Here is an 18,782-nt window from a genome sequence, read left to right on the forward strand (position 1 = left end):
CTGAAAATACCGGTTCTTTCTCATATCCCTGTTGCTTTTCTGTCCTCTGTGGGGCCAGATGTGAACTTTCTGGTGCACGGGTTATCAAAAGGAGCGTTGCTAAGTATATAAGTCATCTGTATTAGTTGCAAGATAACATTTGGGACTGATCAAATGAGGTGGTGTTACCTGGGCAGTGTGATCTGTGCAGGACATGGTGTGCTGGGCAGTTTGCTCTGGCTGTTGGGACGATGCAATTACATTGCATTGGGTGCTGTGTTTACTGTGGAACTGAGTCACCTCCTTTGGAGGAGGGAGCTCTTCACTCTGCACAGCCCTTGCAAGTAGGTCTCTGCCGCTAGTTGGATGTTTGTTTGCCAGCTTTATCTTTAATTGCTGGTATAAACTCATCAGCAGTGGGAGTATATGCAATTATTTTAGGGAGCGTAGCATATACATGTAGATGTTTCTCTCAGCCTGCCATCTATAGCTTATTTTTTACATGCTGTCATACGCAGTGTAAGTGAAGCCATTATTTTGGCTTCATGTCTAGTATATACCTTATAATTAGCATTAGTAGGTGAGGCTGTAACTGCTGTCCTCCCATGTGACAATTGCTAAAATGTCACCTGTGAACAGATTTTGGAGAATTAGGTATAGCTGACCCTTATGTCTGGACATAGGCAGCTTTGCTGTTACTACACTTAAGTCACCTAAAGAAAATGCATGAAAGCCAACAATATTTACTTTGTCTCTCCCCTTCACCCCAAGTGAACATCACAAACAGCTCAGTGACAGAGTCTCCAGCTATGATTTGTGCTTCTCTGGCACATTGACTGACCTACTAAAGTGTGAATTAAGTGTTTGTTTGTTTGTTTGGACAGGAAGAAGATTTTAGTAATTGAAGTGGCTTGTCAGTACCTTTTTTTTTTTTTTAATAGATAAAGTTTTCTTGAAGATAGGCTTTTAAATAAGGTACTAAGCTTTTGTTCAAAACTGACATTTTGCATTATAAACTTTGAGTGAAAGTGTCTTTGAGCACTGAGCGAGCTATGAATTGTAAAATATTTGGATTGGATTGTTTTAACTACTTGTTATTCCAAGATGATCTTTGCTAATGAACAGTGATTTTTTTTTTCCTTTTTTGTTCTTTCTGTGATATTTCTTTATTGATAATTCAATGAAAGTACTTTATTTTTCAGCATTGGTTGGACAACACAAAAAGCATTAAAAAGCAAGTTAAAAGTAAGTGTTCTTTCAATTTTCTCTTTGGATCTCATATTGAACATACAGAAGACACAGAGAGTTGAAACAGGGTGGGGGGGAAGTGTTCTGTGAGGGATGACAGAAACCCAGCATGGTGCTGCTCAGTGTTTAATGACCTCTTCCCTCTGCAGCTCACATTACTTTAGTTTAATGTCCTTAATTAAACATGTTAGAGGCTCATTAATTATAGTTTAAGTGGAGGCAAGGCAGCTGAAGATGCTTTAGTGTTATAGATCGTTATCCTGACTATAGGAACACTTGTCTCAGAGCCTCCATCTCTTGGCACAGTCCTGAATGCCCAGATCAGTGTTTGGTCCACCAGGTCCTTACCTGCAGCACAAGGGTTTAGTGTGTTTTACTGGTGTGTGCCTGGGTAAGCTGTGACATCAGCTGATTTTTGTTTAGCAACTTCCTTGCTCTGCACTGTGGGAAGTCTTCAGGGATTTGTTAGTACAACAGAGGTTTTGGAAGCACCAGGAGAGACAAAATTCCACCTGTCAGATTCAAGAATCAGCAGAGCGCTGCACATTTTCAAAGACCTGTTAATCCATCCTTCTGCCGAATTAACTCCTTGGTTTCCAGAAAAGATGATTCTTCCACAGAAGGGTCTGTTAAATCTCCCTAAACTATGTCTAAACTTCTGTGAAATAAAGGGGCCTGAGTTGTCAGCAGCACGAGTATTTCCCAGAGCCCTGGAAAGGTGTTACAGAGACCAACAGAGTGCCTGGGGGTTTGGTAAACTGCAGAGCCGAGATGCTCAGCTTTCTCGGTGATGGATAGAGTCCTTAAATATAGGGATTAACCTATATTCATATGCTCTTGGCAAGACAAATCAACTTAATGTCATACGGTTGTTGGATTGATTTGGAAGATATAAAAATATTTTATGTGTATACTTGTCGTTTCACCCTGATATTTTTTTATGCATTTCCTTGTCACAAAGGAATTCCTGCCTTAAGTCCTTGTGGTTGGACAGAGCCAATTTCAGTCAAGTTTTGTGATGTGGTTCTGTGTAGTGAAAAAATAACATGTCATAACCAGTAACCCTTACCACTGTCTTGAATGAATTCTGCTTTGCAGTTGGCCCACCATATTGTCTTCATTTTCGCGTAAAGTTTTACTCATCAGAGCCCAACAATCTACGTGAAGAGCTAACAAGGTAAGAGGGAATTTCAGAGAGAGTTACCTGGATAAGGCCAGAAAAATGTTTTTGTGGTATTTACTGAAACAGTTGCATGAAGTTTTGGAGAATTCCTGAGAGCTGCTTGCTTACTTGGCTTTTTGTAAAAGTTTCTAATGTAGCTCTAATGAAATAAATGAGCTCTGATATGAAGAGATCTATGTATTTCTTATATTACTCAATGCACCATTTTTCATTAGAAACTTCTGGTAGCTGAGCTGCGTAGCTTATACAAAATGGACAGAGGTATTAACTGAAAAGAACAGATGTCATTCCTCTTTTTTTTTATTCTTCACCTGCATCTAGTTTAAACTGTATGCAGTCGTCCTCTCTAGGCAGAAAAGTGTTGAATTGCAAGTTAGAACTTTTCTTTGGCAAAAATCAGTTCAGTTAACGTTTCATTACTTCTGTGGTCTTTGTAGAGCTTATACAAAGGGAAAATAGTATTTTGCTTCCATGTTGAGATGCGAGTTGACTGTACTCTATGTGTAGGATTGTAGTATCAGGTGAAAAACAGTTTCTCTTGATTAAAGCATTTCACAAATCCGTTCATAATGCTGCATTTCATGTTGGGCTGAGACATACTTGGGGTGCTTTGAAAAAGAACACAACGTACCATCTGTCAGTAGTATAAATCTGTTGTAAAAGGCAACGTTTCTTTGCATTGTCACCACTGCTGATGATACATTTCAGGGAGAAAACAAAGTTTTAATGTTTCCTTGATAGCTATAGATGCTTTGTACCCTCAGCCATTTTTAAGAGTGTGAAGTGCATTTGTTTGTTGTTCAGGTTAAACGTCTGTGTGGATCTTCGATCTGCACTTCAGCCAAATCCCCAGGAGTGCTGCCAGGAAGATTATAGTAGCATTACCCCTTACAGCCATATGTACCCTCCACAGCTTCATACTTACATGTGGTAACATAATGTTATAACTGCTCTTCTTTAAGGCTTTCCTGCTGATCTGGGAAGAATGTTTTACTTCCCCATTCATGTTCCTGAATAAACATTTAGCTGTCTTTAAATATAGTAACCATAAGCAAAATTCAGACCTAGATTTGTATCTACCACTATGAAACATTTTCATCCATCCTGACTGAGTTTTGCCAGTCAGACCTTGCTATGCAGGTTTTAGCAGGGCAGACCTGAAACCTGAGGGCTTTTAAACCCTGTCTGTCTGCTTAGCTAATCCCCTAGAACAGGAAAGCAGAAAATCTTTCTTCTGTCTCAAGATAGTTTCACAGCTTAAAGAAGCAGTGGGAAGGGGAGCTCTGCTCTGGGTTATGGGTGTCACCAGCCAGGGCTTGCCGAGGGTTCCACTGTTTCTTTGTGAGGCAGAACACGCAGCTGGAGCTGCTTTTCGGCTTCCACAGGTGCAGCTCACTCCATTTTTCTGCCAGCTTCCCATCAGATGTCACCAGTCAGAGGTCATGTACCACAGCCTAAGCTCGGGAAGTATGCTCAAGATGTTTGCAAGTGTTATGTGGCTGATAAGCAGGGACTGGTCACACCTGCTATACACTGGAGGCCTGTGCTCATTCTTTTGCTATGTAGGGTCAGTACCAAACAAATTTATTCCCTGTATAGGAACCAATGTTCAAAAGGCTTTGGATAATAAATGGTTTGGCAAAATATTTGTGGATTTCCAAGGGACGTGTAGGAAGAAACGCCTGTGTCTGTTTGGTGTCTGTGCATGTGAGTTATCAGGAGAGGTAGCCACACGTTGAAACAGAAGCATCATCTTTGGCTTTGTGCATAAGGCTTCTGCTTATATGTAGTAGAATTCAAACTGGATACCGTCACGAATGTCAGTGTTTTATTTTATGAGACTACTTCTTCCCTTGTTAAAGGAAAGCTGTGTACTGTAATGGAGCAAGGGGGTTGCTCTCTGTGAGTACTGGATCGGAAGGATTGGTGTTGCAAAACGAAGGGAATGTATTCAATATTTGCCTGATTTCTAAGCAAGAAGAGTACTGAATAAGCAAGGCAGTGAAGGAAAGCTGGCTCTGAAGAGTAAACAAGTTGAAAAAGCTGCAACCTACTGTGTTATTTTGGTTTGGTACTGTCACTTTGCATTCAGCTTTCTGGGCTAGATTTTAAACTAAGCAATCCATATTAGGAACTTTTATTTTTGAGGGGCTAAAAGATTCATTCTCTTGTGAGATGAATATGTGTATGAATAATGAAAAAATCATGGGAGATGCAAGTTGCTCTCTGCCCAAGAGAAAAAATGAGACTTACTTAGGTATCCTGTTTCTTTTTCCATGCAACACTATGACAACTTCTATTTTTGGGTTTACTTCATTTGAAATGTGTGCAAAGCATACAAACCGAACTGATAAAGCCTTGAAATATCACAATGCAGTTTCTTCAGACTTGAAAACCCATTTAAAGAGTAGAAAATGTTTTTATTTGTCAGGCTCTACTTTCTTCCTGTTGACTTAGTGACACATAAAAACGTAATTGATTAATAGTTCTATTCTTATTTAATCCTACAGGTATTTATTTGTACTGCAGCTGAAACTGGATATTCTTAGTGGAAAGTAAGTATTGCCAATAAACAGTCTTTTAAACAATTATAGGGTGTTTAGCATGGGATTTAGTAAACTTGTATTTGGATAATTAATAATTTTTGCTAAGTAATGTTATTTTTTTCCTCTATAATATTATTTTTATATGCATGAGTAGCAGCAGAGGAATTCTTAAATAATGTAGTGCTTATCTCTTGTTAATTTGCTGAAAATCTACTAATCCTTTTTCGCTTTTTTATCCCAAACATTTGCAGTTTCTCATTGTCAGATATATGAGTGTTCTGCTAAATAGTGTCAGCTGAGTCTTTAACAATGCATGTCTCTTACCGCAGATTGGAATGTCCTTTTGACACAGCCGTCCAGTTGGCAGCTTATAACATGCAAGGTGAGTAGGTAGGAGTGGGGAAGGATGAAATTCCATGAACAGCTTTGTGTAAACTCTTATTACCTCTTTCAGTCTGGCCTTGTTATATCCAGAAAATAGGCTCTGCCCAGATGTTAGTGATCCAGTGTGAAACACAGCTCTTCCTGATTGTAATTTCGCTGAGATTGTATGTGGGAAATAATTTGATTCCTCAGGAAACAGAACAAGGAGGTTCTAAACATAAACAGCTTTGCCCTGAACTTGTTTTCTTAGTGTTTGTGTGCAAACCTGTCCACTTTCACACAAGAACCGAGGTCTGCAGTCCTCCTGAATTGTTTTGATGTAGTAACACACTTCTTTTCATCGTGTAGTTTCTGCCACGTGTTTTCTCTGTTGTACAAGTCAGGTACACAATTATTTTGGTTTTGCACTCAATTGAAAAGTCTTGTATGCAAAAACCACCAGCTTTTGATTTCAGCTTACTTGTGGAAACATGTGAGTGCCCCATGTCTCCTGCATGTACATGAGCATTTATGGCTGAGCTGCACATGTTGGTATTTCAGATCCTTCTTCATCCAAAAGAGGTGACGTACTGTATTTTTTCTCAGCTATGCCATATGATGCTTGAGTGATATGCGACTCTTAATGAGTTGTCCTTGACTTTTGATTCCAACTGAGACTCCATCCTCCGTGGCTGCTCTGAGAGCTGCAGTCAGGCATTCAATTGCTTATAGAGGTTGTGTGTCACTGGTCTTCATGGCCAGTGTCTTCTGTTGTTTGGATGAGGGTGTGTTCTTAACCAATGTGAAGTTTGTTGTGGTTTCAAGCGGGGGAACTCACACGAGGAGGAGAGGAAGCTTGAAGATTTAGGAATATCTGCTAGAGCAGGCTTTTGGGTCCTTGTTGGAGGACATAGCTGTATAGCTATACCCTGTTTGAGTCTGCCAAAAATCCCAGACCTCTGCTATAAAGCTGTTGTAAAGTCATCTTTGATGAAGAGGGAATGTGGAGATATGGCACGTTTGTGCTGTGCAAATTGTCTACACAACATTCATCTTGTAAAGCAATGCACTGTTGTACTTTGCAGGTGTTAGGTAACAGGACTAAGGCACTGAAATTCTTTCACATACAGATACTTTCCAAAACACGTTTTGTTCTTCAGGCAGGAGCTACTCATGGCCCTGATCATGTGTGGGTATAGAGAGCTGGAATTAAACTGTAAAGATATCTGCCTTTTTATCTGCTTTTTTGTGTGGAAGGAAAACAGTTAGAATACATCCATAGTTAAAAACATTAGCATTGTTAGAGCCTTAAGATATGGCTTCAGTGGATAAGTTTTTGGAAAAACAAAGTGATCTAATTAGGCCATATATCCATTGCTTTTTGTGCTAGTCTTTTTTCTCTCCACAATGAGGCCTGTAGCAGAGCTTTAATCTTAAGTCTGACAGCTGTGTGCTTTTATTTAAATCAGCTGGAACCTAAGCTGGCTTTGACAGCATTCCTTTCAACAGAGGCAGGCGTTCTAGTGGGAGTAAATTATTATAGAACTACAGACTTCCTCAGTCAGCATTTAAAAAAAATAGAGGAGAGGATGAAAGACTCTTATGCTTGCAGTGTTCAGAAATCCAAGAATCAGATTTTTAGATTGTATGTTGCTTTTGTACCTATAGAATACTCTGTGTGTGTATTTGACTTTTCCAGGCCTTCCCAAAGATGTCACTGTTTTTTTCCTACACAAACATCAGTAGTTTCTTTTTTCAAACAGTACAATTACTGGCCTGTATCAGACACCTAAGGTCGAAGTTATAGAATTATTCCTAATTTTTTGGATATGAGCTGAACATTAAGAAGACAGTTGAAATTAGTGGGAGGAGCAAAAGCTTAGTGACTCGGAAAATCCAGATATTTTTATAAAGGTTTCTAACTGTGAGGTTCAGCATTTTAGGCATACATCAGTCTTTAAAAGCTGGACTTGTGAGCATCTGTGGAAAAGGGAGGTGGTGCTTTTGATGTGGCACACCCATTGACGTGTATGCTCTAGTATGCTCTCTAAATAGCATCTCTTATTGCCCCTGTTGAACATGCAGCAGTGGACTGGATGAGCCACTTGACTGACCCAGTAGGGCATTTGTTATGTTCTTAGATGAAAAGGAGAGCAACAAATAACAGCTGCATGATTGTGGCCTGACACAGAGTAATGTTAGCAGGACAGGGGGATTTGCTGTCATAAAAACAGAAATTGATTTTTGGAATGGACAAATAGTTTTATGAAAAGTGTCAAAACTGGTTTTATTTTTGACATATCTCAAGTTTTTATTTTAAAAATATAATGCAAAATTAGATTGTAACTTTAGCCTGCTGTCATCTCAGTAGAGATTTCAGTGATAAAAATTTTGAAAGCTTTCTGCAAGAAAGAAAAGAAGGTGAGTTTGAAGGATATAGATAACTTCCATTTATAGGTAGCTTGTTAATGAATATATTAATAGCACTTTGTAAAAATTAATGCAAAGCTTTTGTGCAGACAACACGACCATTTGTTCAGTGTCCATATCTTTGACACTTCAAATATTGGGAGGACTGGAGGAGAAGGAGGAACACAAAAAGAGTTATTTTAGATTAACTAGAAAAGTATGCAGAAGTTCCTGTTAATATCCACTGTCTTTATTGGGAGCGTTGCTTGACGTTCTTTTGTAGCTGAGCTTGGAGACTACGATCCTGCTGAGCATGTCCCTGAACTGGTGTCTGAGTTCAGGTTTGTTCCCACTCAGACTGAAGAGATGGAGCTGGCCATTTTTGAGAAATGGAAGGAATGCAGGTAAGAGATATTCCAGTGTGTGCTACCCAGCAATTTTCCGTGATGTTTCTGTGGAGAAAACGTATTAAAAAGATGCTGCTGGTGCTTCTTCCATCATCTTGTTCAGAAACATAATTCTAATATGATTCTGTCGTATTTTGTAAGAGGATATAACGTGAAAAATGAAGATTTCCAAAGGTCTGAGTAAAACGATGAGGCTGCAGAATCTTTAGAGGAGTAATTTTTACAGCAGTTTCAGATTAAAACTTACAAAAGTGACTTTGATGTTCATGAAGGTGAGCAAGTGTCAGCAGTGTTTAGGTTTTTCACAAATTCTCAGGAATTTCTTTTCCTCTTACCTCATATACCAGTTTTTCATTTCTGTGCTTTTTCAGGCATCTACCTAACAGCAAAAAAATTTGTTTCAGGGGGCAAACACCAGCACAGGCTGAAACTAACTACTTAAACAAAGCTAAGTGGCTGGAAATGTATGGTGTAGACATGCACATAGTCAAGGTATGTTTAACCACAGCTTGGTGACCTTTGGAAATGATAATGTTAGCTTTGTCCTGCATTTCAACACTGGGTTTGCTTCGAGGGGGGAAAAAAAAGAATATTGTACTCATCTGAACTGGGTAACAAGTGATCTGGCTTTCCATCAACATTCTGCTTTATAGTATACATTTCTAGAAGGCATTATTTCCGTCCAAGTGTATCTGCTCTATGTTAAATATGTGATTGGTGTGGCAGTATGTACTACAGTTTCTATTAGACTAAGAGCTATGTGAAAATCATAGTAATTAAAGTTGGCTGGGGCCCAGTCAGCTACCAGCTGAAGAACTACAAGTGAAAATACGTCTCCTGTGGAGAAGGAAGTGCAGAGAACTGAACAAAGGAGGTCCTTATTACGCAGACAAATCAAGAAACTTTAATTTTCCACTTTAGTCAGCCCTATTGAAGGGCTGCAAACTAGAAAAATCCATTGCATAAGATCATTGAAACGTGAGAGTTTTGTTGTATAAAATAAGCAGATACGTGTTTAATTGTAACACTGGGCAAATAAGCTACATAAGCTATACTGGAGTGATTGAATAAAGGGTCAAACACCAAAATGAACATAATCTTTGTTTTGTGGCAATTAGGCAAGAGATGGCAATGATTACAGCTTGGGGCTAACACCTACAGGAGTTCTTGTCTTTGAAGGAGACACAAAGATTGGATTGTTTTTCTGGTAAGCTCTCTGTATGTTAAAATATACTTTAGATTTTTACTCTTTTGTTTCTTTTGCGCTAGCCAAAAAAACTATTTGTTTGACATATGAGGGCACCATGAATACTGGGTACCTGCAGAAGTATTCTGTAGCCTGTGAATGTTTTCATGGTGTTCAAAAATATTCTTTTGTTAACATTCCTGATTGATATATTAATAGGCTGTATATGTGTAACACGCTAGAGGCAAGTAAAAGATGGAATAACTTTGGGTTATTATTATTTTTTTCATTGTGTGTTTGATGTTGTATTTTGTACTAGGTTGTTTTGGAAATAGAGGGTGCACCCAGTCAGTGACATGAAGCTTCTTCAGGTGTTCTAGCTGAGTGTTGTACGTTGCTGTTGAAAAAGAGGCAGAAACAATAGTACTAGTGCAGCTTCTACATATAATGTCATCTGGGAAGGTTTTTGATTAAGAAAATGTCTCTTTGGGCTCAGTAAAGGGCAGAAATGTCCCTTCCTGCCAATTGATAAGGACTAATTAAAAAAGAAACTAAAAACCTCAAACACACCTTCCTCCACCCCCCGCCCCCAGATCTCTATAGAGTGAGGAGACATAGAGCTTCCTTTGTTTTTTTGAACATGTGCTTTTTAATCTGTCAAATGCCTGAACAACACCCCACGGTTTCGTAGAGGCATTCTGATGAATTTTTGCAAGGCTTTATATTACATAAAACGGGGAACCTTCTAGCTAGAGTGTTTGGGCCTGGATAAACAGGCATTTATGTTTTTTTGGGGTTTTTGTTTTTTTTTTTTTTTTTTTTTTTTTAAGTGCTTTATTCCTTAATTCCTATCCAGTCTTTCAAAACTGTATACCAAGAACGAGTAGGCAGATATGAGGTGAAATTTTGTCATATGAGTAGTTTGGGTTATAACGCCCAATGCAGTTTTTTAAACTTCTCAGAAAAACACTCACTTTGTAGCAGCAATGTTATCTGTGTGTCTTATCCCTCCACCAACAATTCTGGGTATTTTTTTTGGGTGGGCGAGGGAGGAAGTTGTTGCATTTTTGCAACATGTCATGTTCATGTTGTTCTCTTTGGCTGGGATTTTCTAAAACAGAGTCATCATAGGAATTGACCTGTGGTATATTGTATGGTGATTTACATGTATTTAACAAAGCAGAATTATTTTGAGCTGCCTTTGTGTCTGAGTTCAGTTTTGTGGGCTTGCAGAAGAGTAGGCAGGCAGGAATATTTGGATGGACTTTGATTTCAGTTCAAGTAATTATTAATTTAAGTTCCAATATAATTATCCCTTTAGAAATTGCTGATTTCTTAGCTTTAAGGTTTCTAATAAAGTGTTTAATTTTGAATACATTGCTATCCACAGTATAACCAAGTCCTACTGCACGAACTTAAAAAAATGGTGGAGAGTCTTGGATCCGAGTGTTGAACATACCTCTCAGTGACTTCATAAGAGAGTTAGACATAACCTGTTTTTTTCTGTTTATCTTGCAGGCCAAAGATAACAAGGCTCGACTTCAAGAAAAACAAACTCACTCTAGTTGTTGTTGAAGATGATGAACAGGTAGATAACTATCTGTCTTGATTATACAGTACTAGTTTACATATCCCTCATCTCTTTCTTTATATTTAAGTTTTGAGAATTAATGTGGGCGTCTTGCAAGATTTTTTGATTGTGACTTGGGGTGAGGGGGGAAATGAAGGGAATTAAGTATGAGACAAATAGGCTCAAGTACTTTTTTTTTAATCACCCTGTTTTTAGGCAGGGAATACCTTGTGAAACTGGTGTAGGCCAGATAATGTGGCAACAGTTTGCTTGTTTTGCAAGGAAGTTTAAAAAAGGCCAGGTAGCACACTTAGTGGAATTAATTCCTTAAACAGATGCCATAATTGTTCCCATGGGAAGAAATCTCAGAGCTGAGATCGTAAAAAATGTGAGCATTGGTAATTTGAGGAAATCAGATTTGGAAGTGAGACCAGATTAGCCTTATTCAGAAGTACCTTCCTATTATAATGATGTCTTTAATTTGTAGTTATTCAGAGGCTTGACTTGTTAAATGCATGGGCTTCAGACAGTCAAGCAGTTCATCATTAAAGCTTATGAAAAGGTTGTTTTTTCTGCCTAAAATATTTTTTTAAAACATTTCGATATTCTTTAAAAAAAATAAAATTTTCTTTGGCTTGAATTGAGTTGTAGCTTTGACTTTTCAAGCCCCTTATAAATCCTCAGTGTGCTTTGTGTGCTTTAAGGGAAAGGAGCAGGAACACACTTTTGTCTTTAGACTGGATCATCCCAAAGCCTGCAAACACTTATGGAAATGTGCAGTGGAACATCACGCCTTCTTCCGGCTCCGAGGGCCTGTCCAGAAAAGCTCAAGTCGATCAGGCTTCATTCGGTTGGGATCCCGGTTCCGATACAGGTCAGTGCCATTCAGCACGTATCTTCCACCTTTTCTTGGATTATGGGTGGCAACAGGAGAGAACTTGGTATTCATTCACCTAGGACATCCAGAGCAGTGACACTTGCAAGCTGAGTGTGTTGCATGTTGGTTTTATTAAATCATGGATTTTTCCCCTGCATTATCCAATTTATCTTTATGTAATTTTGGTCTGTTTCTCAGGGTTTATGTTCCTTACATAGCATATATAGTACTTTGTGGTTTATAGATCACTTCATCTTGAAAGCCCAACCTTTTTAAAATGAACCATAAAATCATAGCATAGAATTATAGAGGACAGATGATTGACTTGCACAGTTGGAGACATTGCACGTCTTCTGGCTCCTGAGTTCCTGACTGACTGAGTGATGGCAGAATTTCAGACACCTGAGATAGTGCCTGTCACCATGTCAGGCACTACCTGTGCATGTGACAGATTTCCAGGTGGCTTGTGGTCCCAGACTAGTCTGTGTGATACTGTCAGTGACCCCCCCCCCCCAGAGCTGGTGAGAACATATGGAAGGAGGTAGGCAGTGACACCAGGCAGTATATGTGCATATAATGCTTCCATTTCCAGCAACTCCAGCAATACCATCTAGTCTGCTTCAGAAGGGATCAGTGGTATCAAGGAGTCAACATGAGGTTGGCTCCAGCTTTAGAGGCAGAGTCTGGCCAAACTTGAGGAAAAAAGACTTGCCTGGGAAAAAGAGCATCTAGATGCTGTTTTGTAGGCCTATTACGGTCTTTCTCTATGAACTTTGGCAACATACCTTAAGCTTTACGTTCTTCTAGAATTTTCAGCCTCTCCCAAATGGTGTGACCACAGAAATATGCAAAGGATAAATATGCTTTTTCAGCAACTTAATGTTTAAGGAGTTGTTGCTTCAGCTTTTTGTCTTGGGAAAATGGGGTGATTAGAAAGTTTGTAAATCTCCATCACTTTTTTGTGCAAGGCCTTTTGAGGTGTTAAGTTTCAGATCTTTTAAATAGAACTGAGATCAGATAATTAAGCTATGAGTTTGAAACACACGTGATGTTTTGATGAGCAGTGTTCTGTTTTGTCCCCAAAGTAATTTCTTTTATTATTTTGTACTTTTACATGGCATTGTTAGTGGGAAAACAGAGTATCAAACCACCAAGACCAACAAAGCCAGGAGATCAGCATCCTTTGAAAGGAGGCCCAGCAAGCGGTACTCAAGACGAGCACTACAAATGAAAGGTGAGCTATTGACCTTTCATTTTGAGATGTATAATCAGTTGTGAGAATCATATCCTTTAAAGGTACTGTGTAGGAATTCTTCTGTAGCTGTTTGCTCTCCGCTTGAATTTTCAAAGTTAGATGTTCTTTGACTTATTTAGGAGGCTACATATATTTATCAGAAAGAGTTTGTGTCCAAAGTATGTCATTCCAGCTGGCCTAGCAGGTAAAACACCCATGATTATTGCACAATAGGTCTCTGTATGAAGACAGAGAACTTGGATCCAGGGAACAGTGGTATATTAATGATAATATTTGAAATTTATTAATCAAGCTTGGAATTTTTGTCACTGAGATTTTTTCATTGTTCTTAGGAGTTGCACTCTGCTGTTACAACCCAACAGCAAGTGATTTTTCACCTTGTCTCTTATTCCCCTTCTTGTGTAGGTCAAGCATGACCTCCACACATGCTTTCACACACTTGCTTAAATCCAACTCTTTGGTTTGCTCTTCAGATTTTTTCGTTTATTTTTCCAATTTAGAATTTTATTTTTCACAAATTATGCATGGGATACCTACAACTTCTGTTGTTCTAGTTACCTACTTTTTGTTAATAGATGTTTAATATTTAACGGATAATTAAAATTTAATTTGTAATTAGGTTAACATTTTCTATTTTTGCAGCACATTCTGCTAAACTTGAAGAAACAAGGTAAGATGCATTGCAATACTGAAATTTCTCTTTGATGTCTGCCACCTGTACTTGAGCACGTGTCTGCAGAAGGGAGGATATAAGATTAGTTAAATGTAGAGTGTGTTAACCTCTTAACTGGGGTTTTGCTGTGGGTTTTGTGTTTGTTTGCCTTACATAAAACCCGCTGTTCAAAGCAAAGCTCCTGCGTTGGTGTCACGTAGTAGATTTTGCCAGACTTGCTCACTAGGAGGCCAAGAGGTTTGTTTATGACCAGCCGTGGTTCTTGCTGGCTCTGAGCTGTGGTTCTGTGTGCTGCTGTGTAAGGAGATCAGCTCAAAGTGTGTGAGGGTGTCTTCTTTGAGACCTGCCTACTCTGGCTATGTGACTGAAATCCATAATAAATATTAAAGTAAAATAAATATTTTTAATATGTTGATTTTATAGTTGTATTTGTGTTTATTTTTATATATTTGTACTGAATTATTCATAATCAACATAGAGAGGGAGGCCTTTTGGTTCTTTATTTTTATACCTAGATTCTTTCTGTTTGTATAGGTCCATACTTGCTGTTACAATGTAAAATACTCATGAATCTGAATCATACAGTTTTCATAACCTTCCTTAAGGGAAGAGAGGAAACAAGGATAAAAATAATTACCTGGTAGCAAAGGAAATAAGTCACTCAGTTCTGGTTTCTGTCCTTTGCCCTAACAACTTGTGGACATGGCAATGATGACTTGCAACAAAATTATTTTTAAAAAGCAGATATATGTAGCTGTTAAGCATCACGACACTCAGAAGCTAGGTAAGGAATGTCAAAATAAGATTTCAAAACAACAGGCTTAATACAGTCATACATTTTCAGTTTGTAGCAGCAGGGTTGATTCATGCATGAGAGGCGGAGAAATCCAGGTGGTGTGGGGACAAGGCTGCAGTTACTGTGGTGAAGGTCTCTTTGTGACCTGTATTGTCTTTTCTCTTTATAAAGTGGGAAAGCACTGTTCAAAACTGGGAGTCATTTAACTGTTCAAAGATCCTCTGCATGCAAAATTTGACCATCTGATTAATTAGTACTCTCGTCATGCTGTGTTGTCATGCCCTTCTCTCAGTTTCATGCTGCTTAGGTCATTCTGAGAGTGGGAAGAGAAACTTCGTTTGCAGTTTCTCCTGATAAAAGGACAGTTTGCTGATCTGCACCGAGGTGTGGCACTGCTCTGTTAGTCACCTTTTCTGAAACTTTACACTCAAGCGTTGCTAATTGAAATGCATCATGAAAGATGTATGTTGTTCCATTCTTTTGTGTTAACTCGGCACAGGTGAATCTGCTGCCCAGGACGCATTCCGTAATATTTCTCTTAAATGTGCGCTGTTTTGTGGTAACCTCTGTATTTGCTCAATAGAGAAGGTACAAAGTTGGGAAACAGGCAAGGAGCAGCTTGTTTGGTCTTGACAGTATGGAAGTAAAACAATTCTAAAGAATTGCTGAAGTAGATATGAAAATCTGTTTGAATTGTCAGCTTGCCAGGTTGGATGGTTATTGTCCAGACCATAAATCACAAGCCTAATGGGACATAGGAGACTGGAACCATTTTCTTTTAAGAATCAGAAGTCTGGAAAAAAAGTTGGCTTGAGATTTATAGTGCATCATAATGCATCGTTATTGTGAAGGGTGTTAATGCTTTTAAGTCTTTCAAAAATGTGAAATGTCTCTTGCAGATTCAGAAATCATCAGGAACAGGGATATGAGGCTTATTTAATTTATTAACTATATTAAATATTTAATAATATAAAATTATTATTAATCCTGTGCTAAGATGCTGTGCGTGTAATTTTGAATGGCTGCTTTTAAAACTCTGAAGCAGTAATGCAGTCCATTAGGGGGTGCATGCAGAAGAAACTCGTGAAGTTTTCTGATGAACTTTTGTAATGTGAAACTTCAAATCAGAATAGTCCTAGTTATGGAACAAACATAATATCTATAGCATGTAGGTGAGGTTTCTACAATGTCACATTTTGCTGGGTGTATAACTAAAACTATGTAATTTTTGCTTTAAAAATGCCCCGCCTTACTGCTGAATCAGGAGGACTTTCTAAACTGAACTGTTTTAGGAAAAATCAGGTGAATTACAGATAAATTGCAGCTTGAACAAATAATAACAAAAAGTGATACTCTTAGTTACCTAGAACGAGGCAGCTGACCTAAACATAAGTTTTTAAATTTTCTTTTAAGAACAATTAAGTACTTCGGAAAGATTTTGTTAGACTTTGTATTTCTTTCTGAAAATCCTTGTGGTTCTGCCAGCTTGCAAAAGTACTTTGCTGATCTGATTCTGATTTAAATTCTTTTTGTCTTTTAGTACTGCGAACAATGCTGTTGTCAACCAAACTAATGGCTCACAGGTGAGGACTCTCATTCTTTCTAAAGGCAGTTTTTGTGTATTTCAACAGATTAGAAGATTTCATTATTCATTATTAAAATCCAGTTATTGAAAGTTGCAAACAGTTAACTACTGAATAGCATGCCAAAAATGGTTACTAATTCACAAGCAAGATAATTGGTTAATTTAACTGAGTAAGGAAGATACCTCATGCCTCAGTGCTATATAAACTGTACTGTACAGATTTTCATAGGTACACAGAAGTACCTTTGTGTGAGAGTTTTTATCATCCAAAGTGAATTAATTCTATATGCTAAGTAACATTAAAGAAAAAAAGGGTGAAACTCATCAGCAACTATGTTGATTCCTGATTACAATATTATTTTCTCTGAAAGATGGGAATGCATCTGCAAATTAAAGAATACGTTGTTAGCAAAAAAAAAAAAATAAAAAATCAGTGCTTTCTGAGTTCAGGAAGGAAATCAGAGACCTGTCCCCTCAGTACTTGTACCCAGAATACCCTGTGTCACTGAAAAGGGACCTTAGTGTGAAGTAACTCTCCTGAGTATAAAAAACCAGGATTTGGAGTTTGGAAAGACCCTGTCGCACTTTCCGGAGCATTTCAGATGCTGAGTGCAACAGAAGGGGTCACAAATTGGTGGAAACAGGATTATGGTTTGTTTTAACATTAAAATACTCAGTCTCTGCTGATAGATGGATAGATTGCTGCTCTGATCAGCCTTTTGCCTTCTGTGCAAAACGAGGTTTTTTGGGGGAGCAGTTATGTTTCAAATGGCAGTCCAAAGAGTTGCAACCCAAGGTGCCACTCGTTACTGCAAAGTTACCTACAGAAGGAAAGCATTATTGTGTGAATTTAAAAAGGACACAGCAGGCCATAGCTTTTTACTGAAATTTTTGGGCAGCCTTGTGTTCATTATGATCCCAGTACTAGAAAAGACTGGGCACAGGTAACCAGTGCTGTGGAAGTAATGGAAGACAACAGCCCTGCTTTAGCTTTGTGCTTAAGGAGAAGTGGTGATATGTTTTGCTATGTGTAATGTGTCATTGCTTCATGAATGTGTGTATAGTAACTTGGTTTATATTCTGTCTCCAAAGGTCTGGAATGCAAAGCCAAACCTACCTGTTCTAACAGCGGTTCCTACTGCCCCGGTCTTAGTAGAAATAGAAAACCTCCCAAGGAGCCCAGGAACCAGCCAGCAAGACAAGAAGTGGTATGTTCTACTTTGCTGGCAAATGAATTTTGCTTGCTTATGCATGATTCAGGTGGCTGTTTCTTTATCTTCACTTAAATAGGCTCCTGTCTTTTTATCTTTAGAGTAAATTGACAGTCAAGTTAGTGATGATGCAGCTGATTTGTTGCTGTTAATGTAGTATGAGGAGGTAAGGACAGCAGCCTTAGTCACTACCAACCAAAGGAGCTGAAGAAATTATTAAATCAGGAGCAGCATTTGCAAGTCTTGGAGAGAGCCAAGTCCTTCTCATTTGCCATAATACTCCTTGTAACCCTTTGCTTCGTATCATGGGGCCCAAGGACTTACCTTGATCCTTAACAAAATGCAGAACCTTGTAAGCCAGTATCCTTGTGAATCATCTTTTGAACCTTCTGAAATGGGCAAAGTGATTTTTTTTTTATTATCTTGGGTAGAAAGGGAGCTTGAGGAAAATAACAGAAGCTGAAGATAAGAGCTTTGGTTTCATGTAATCAGAGTACTTGGTTTATGGATTGGATGTATTTCAAAGCAAGGATTATTTGTTTGAAGATAAATGTATGTATCATTTATCTTTTCTGAATTCTATATTGCAAAGCTATTTCAAAACCAATACTGACATATATCAATGCAGTACTTGTGCACACGTCGTCTTAATTTTTTCAGCTTCTTGTGCATTCAGAGGCAGCGTGGCTTATCCTAGAAAGGTAATTCTGGTTTCTCTGAGGCTCTCCAGGAGCAGAAGTGATGGAACCGCATGACACAAAAGCTCTTATCCAAAGCAGTTTCAGCCCTCAAGAGAGAAGGTCCTTTTCCCATTGTTGGGCTTATGAACCTGCTTTACTTCAGTATCTCTTAAAAGTAGATGGTAACTGTTTCTAACATTGTAATGACAAATGCACTTTAATTTCGTAAATCTTATTGATTAAAGACTTTTAATACTATGGATTTTGGATTATAATGGGGATGGTAATTCTGCTTTATGCGTTGCATTTTGTTGAAGTTTCAATCAGAACACGTGATCAATGCTGTTTTTCTTTCTTTTGCCCTTGATTTGTCTAGTATCTGAAATCTGTGCTTGTCTATGGTGAGATCCTGTTGATCGCTCGATTCCTTCCCGTGGTGGTGGGTGAAAGGTGGTGGTTTCTTTATTCCTCAGCATTCTCAATGTGGTTTTATTTTTATTATTTTGGTCTCATTGCAAGGTGCGTGCTAGAAACCGGTATTTCCTTTGGTGGAAGTGTTTGATTCTTGCTCCAAACAGCTCTTCTTGGGTATCTGATTCGTGCTAGCGTTCTTGCTGGTATTTGCAATGTTTCTGCTGCATATTGAAATTCCACTGCTTTTGTTCAGAAGCAGAGAAGACTCTGTAGCCAGTCTTTCAGTTTTGGTCTTGGTACACCTGTTTTAGTATTAAGACCTTCAGCCTGTCTGTTTTAACACTGTCAAGGAATCTAAGCTTATATCCCAGCTGCCACAGTATGGAGCCTTTCTATAGAA

At 38.4% G+C, this 18,782-nt stretch overlaps 1 protein-coding gene across 2 annotated transcripts in view; it reads left to right on the plus strand.

Moving 5' to 3' along the window:
- The window catches only part of EPB41L5 (erythrocyte membrane protein band 4.1 like 5), a 59,865-nt gene that overhangs the window by 15,861 nt on the left and 25,222 nt on the right, over positions 1–18,782 (plus strand). For both annotated transcript variants that reach the window (XM_082057209.1, XM_082057210.1), the window contains exons 4-16: positions 1,182–1,224; positions 2,326–2,404; positions 4,921–4,965; positions 5,286–5,338; positions 8,012–8,132; positions 8,540–8,627; positions 9,254–9,342; positions 10,840–10,909; positions 11,596–11,765; positions 12,896–13,002; positions 13,666–13,693; positions 16,033–16,075; positions 17,170–17,285. In XM_082057209.1, the coding sequence (XP_081913335.1) occupies positions 1,182–1,224; positions 2,326–2,404; positions 4,921–4,965; positions 5,286–5,338; positions 8,012–8,132; positions 8,540–8,627; positions 9,254–9,342; positions 10,840–10,909; positions 11,596–11,765; positions 12,896–13,002; positions 13,666–13,693; positions 16,033–16,075; positions 17,170–17,285 (1,052 nt within the window). The remainder of the gene's footprint in view (positions 1–1,181; positions 1,225–2,325; positions 2,405–4,920; positions 4,966–5,285; positions 5,339–8,011; positions 8,133–8,539; positions 8,628–9,253; positions 9,343–10,839; positions 10,910–11,595; positions 11,766–12,895; positions 13,003–13,665; positions 13,694–16,032; positions 16,076–17,169; positions 17,286–18,782) is intronic.

Source organism: Streptopelia decaocto (genome assembly GCF_964273445.1).
Source record: "Streptopelia decaocto genome assembly, chromosome: 6".
Taxonomy (NCBI): Eukaryota; Metazoa; Chordata; class Aves; order Columbiformes; family Columbidae; genus Streptopelia; species Streptopelia decaocto.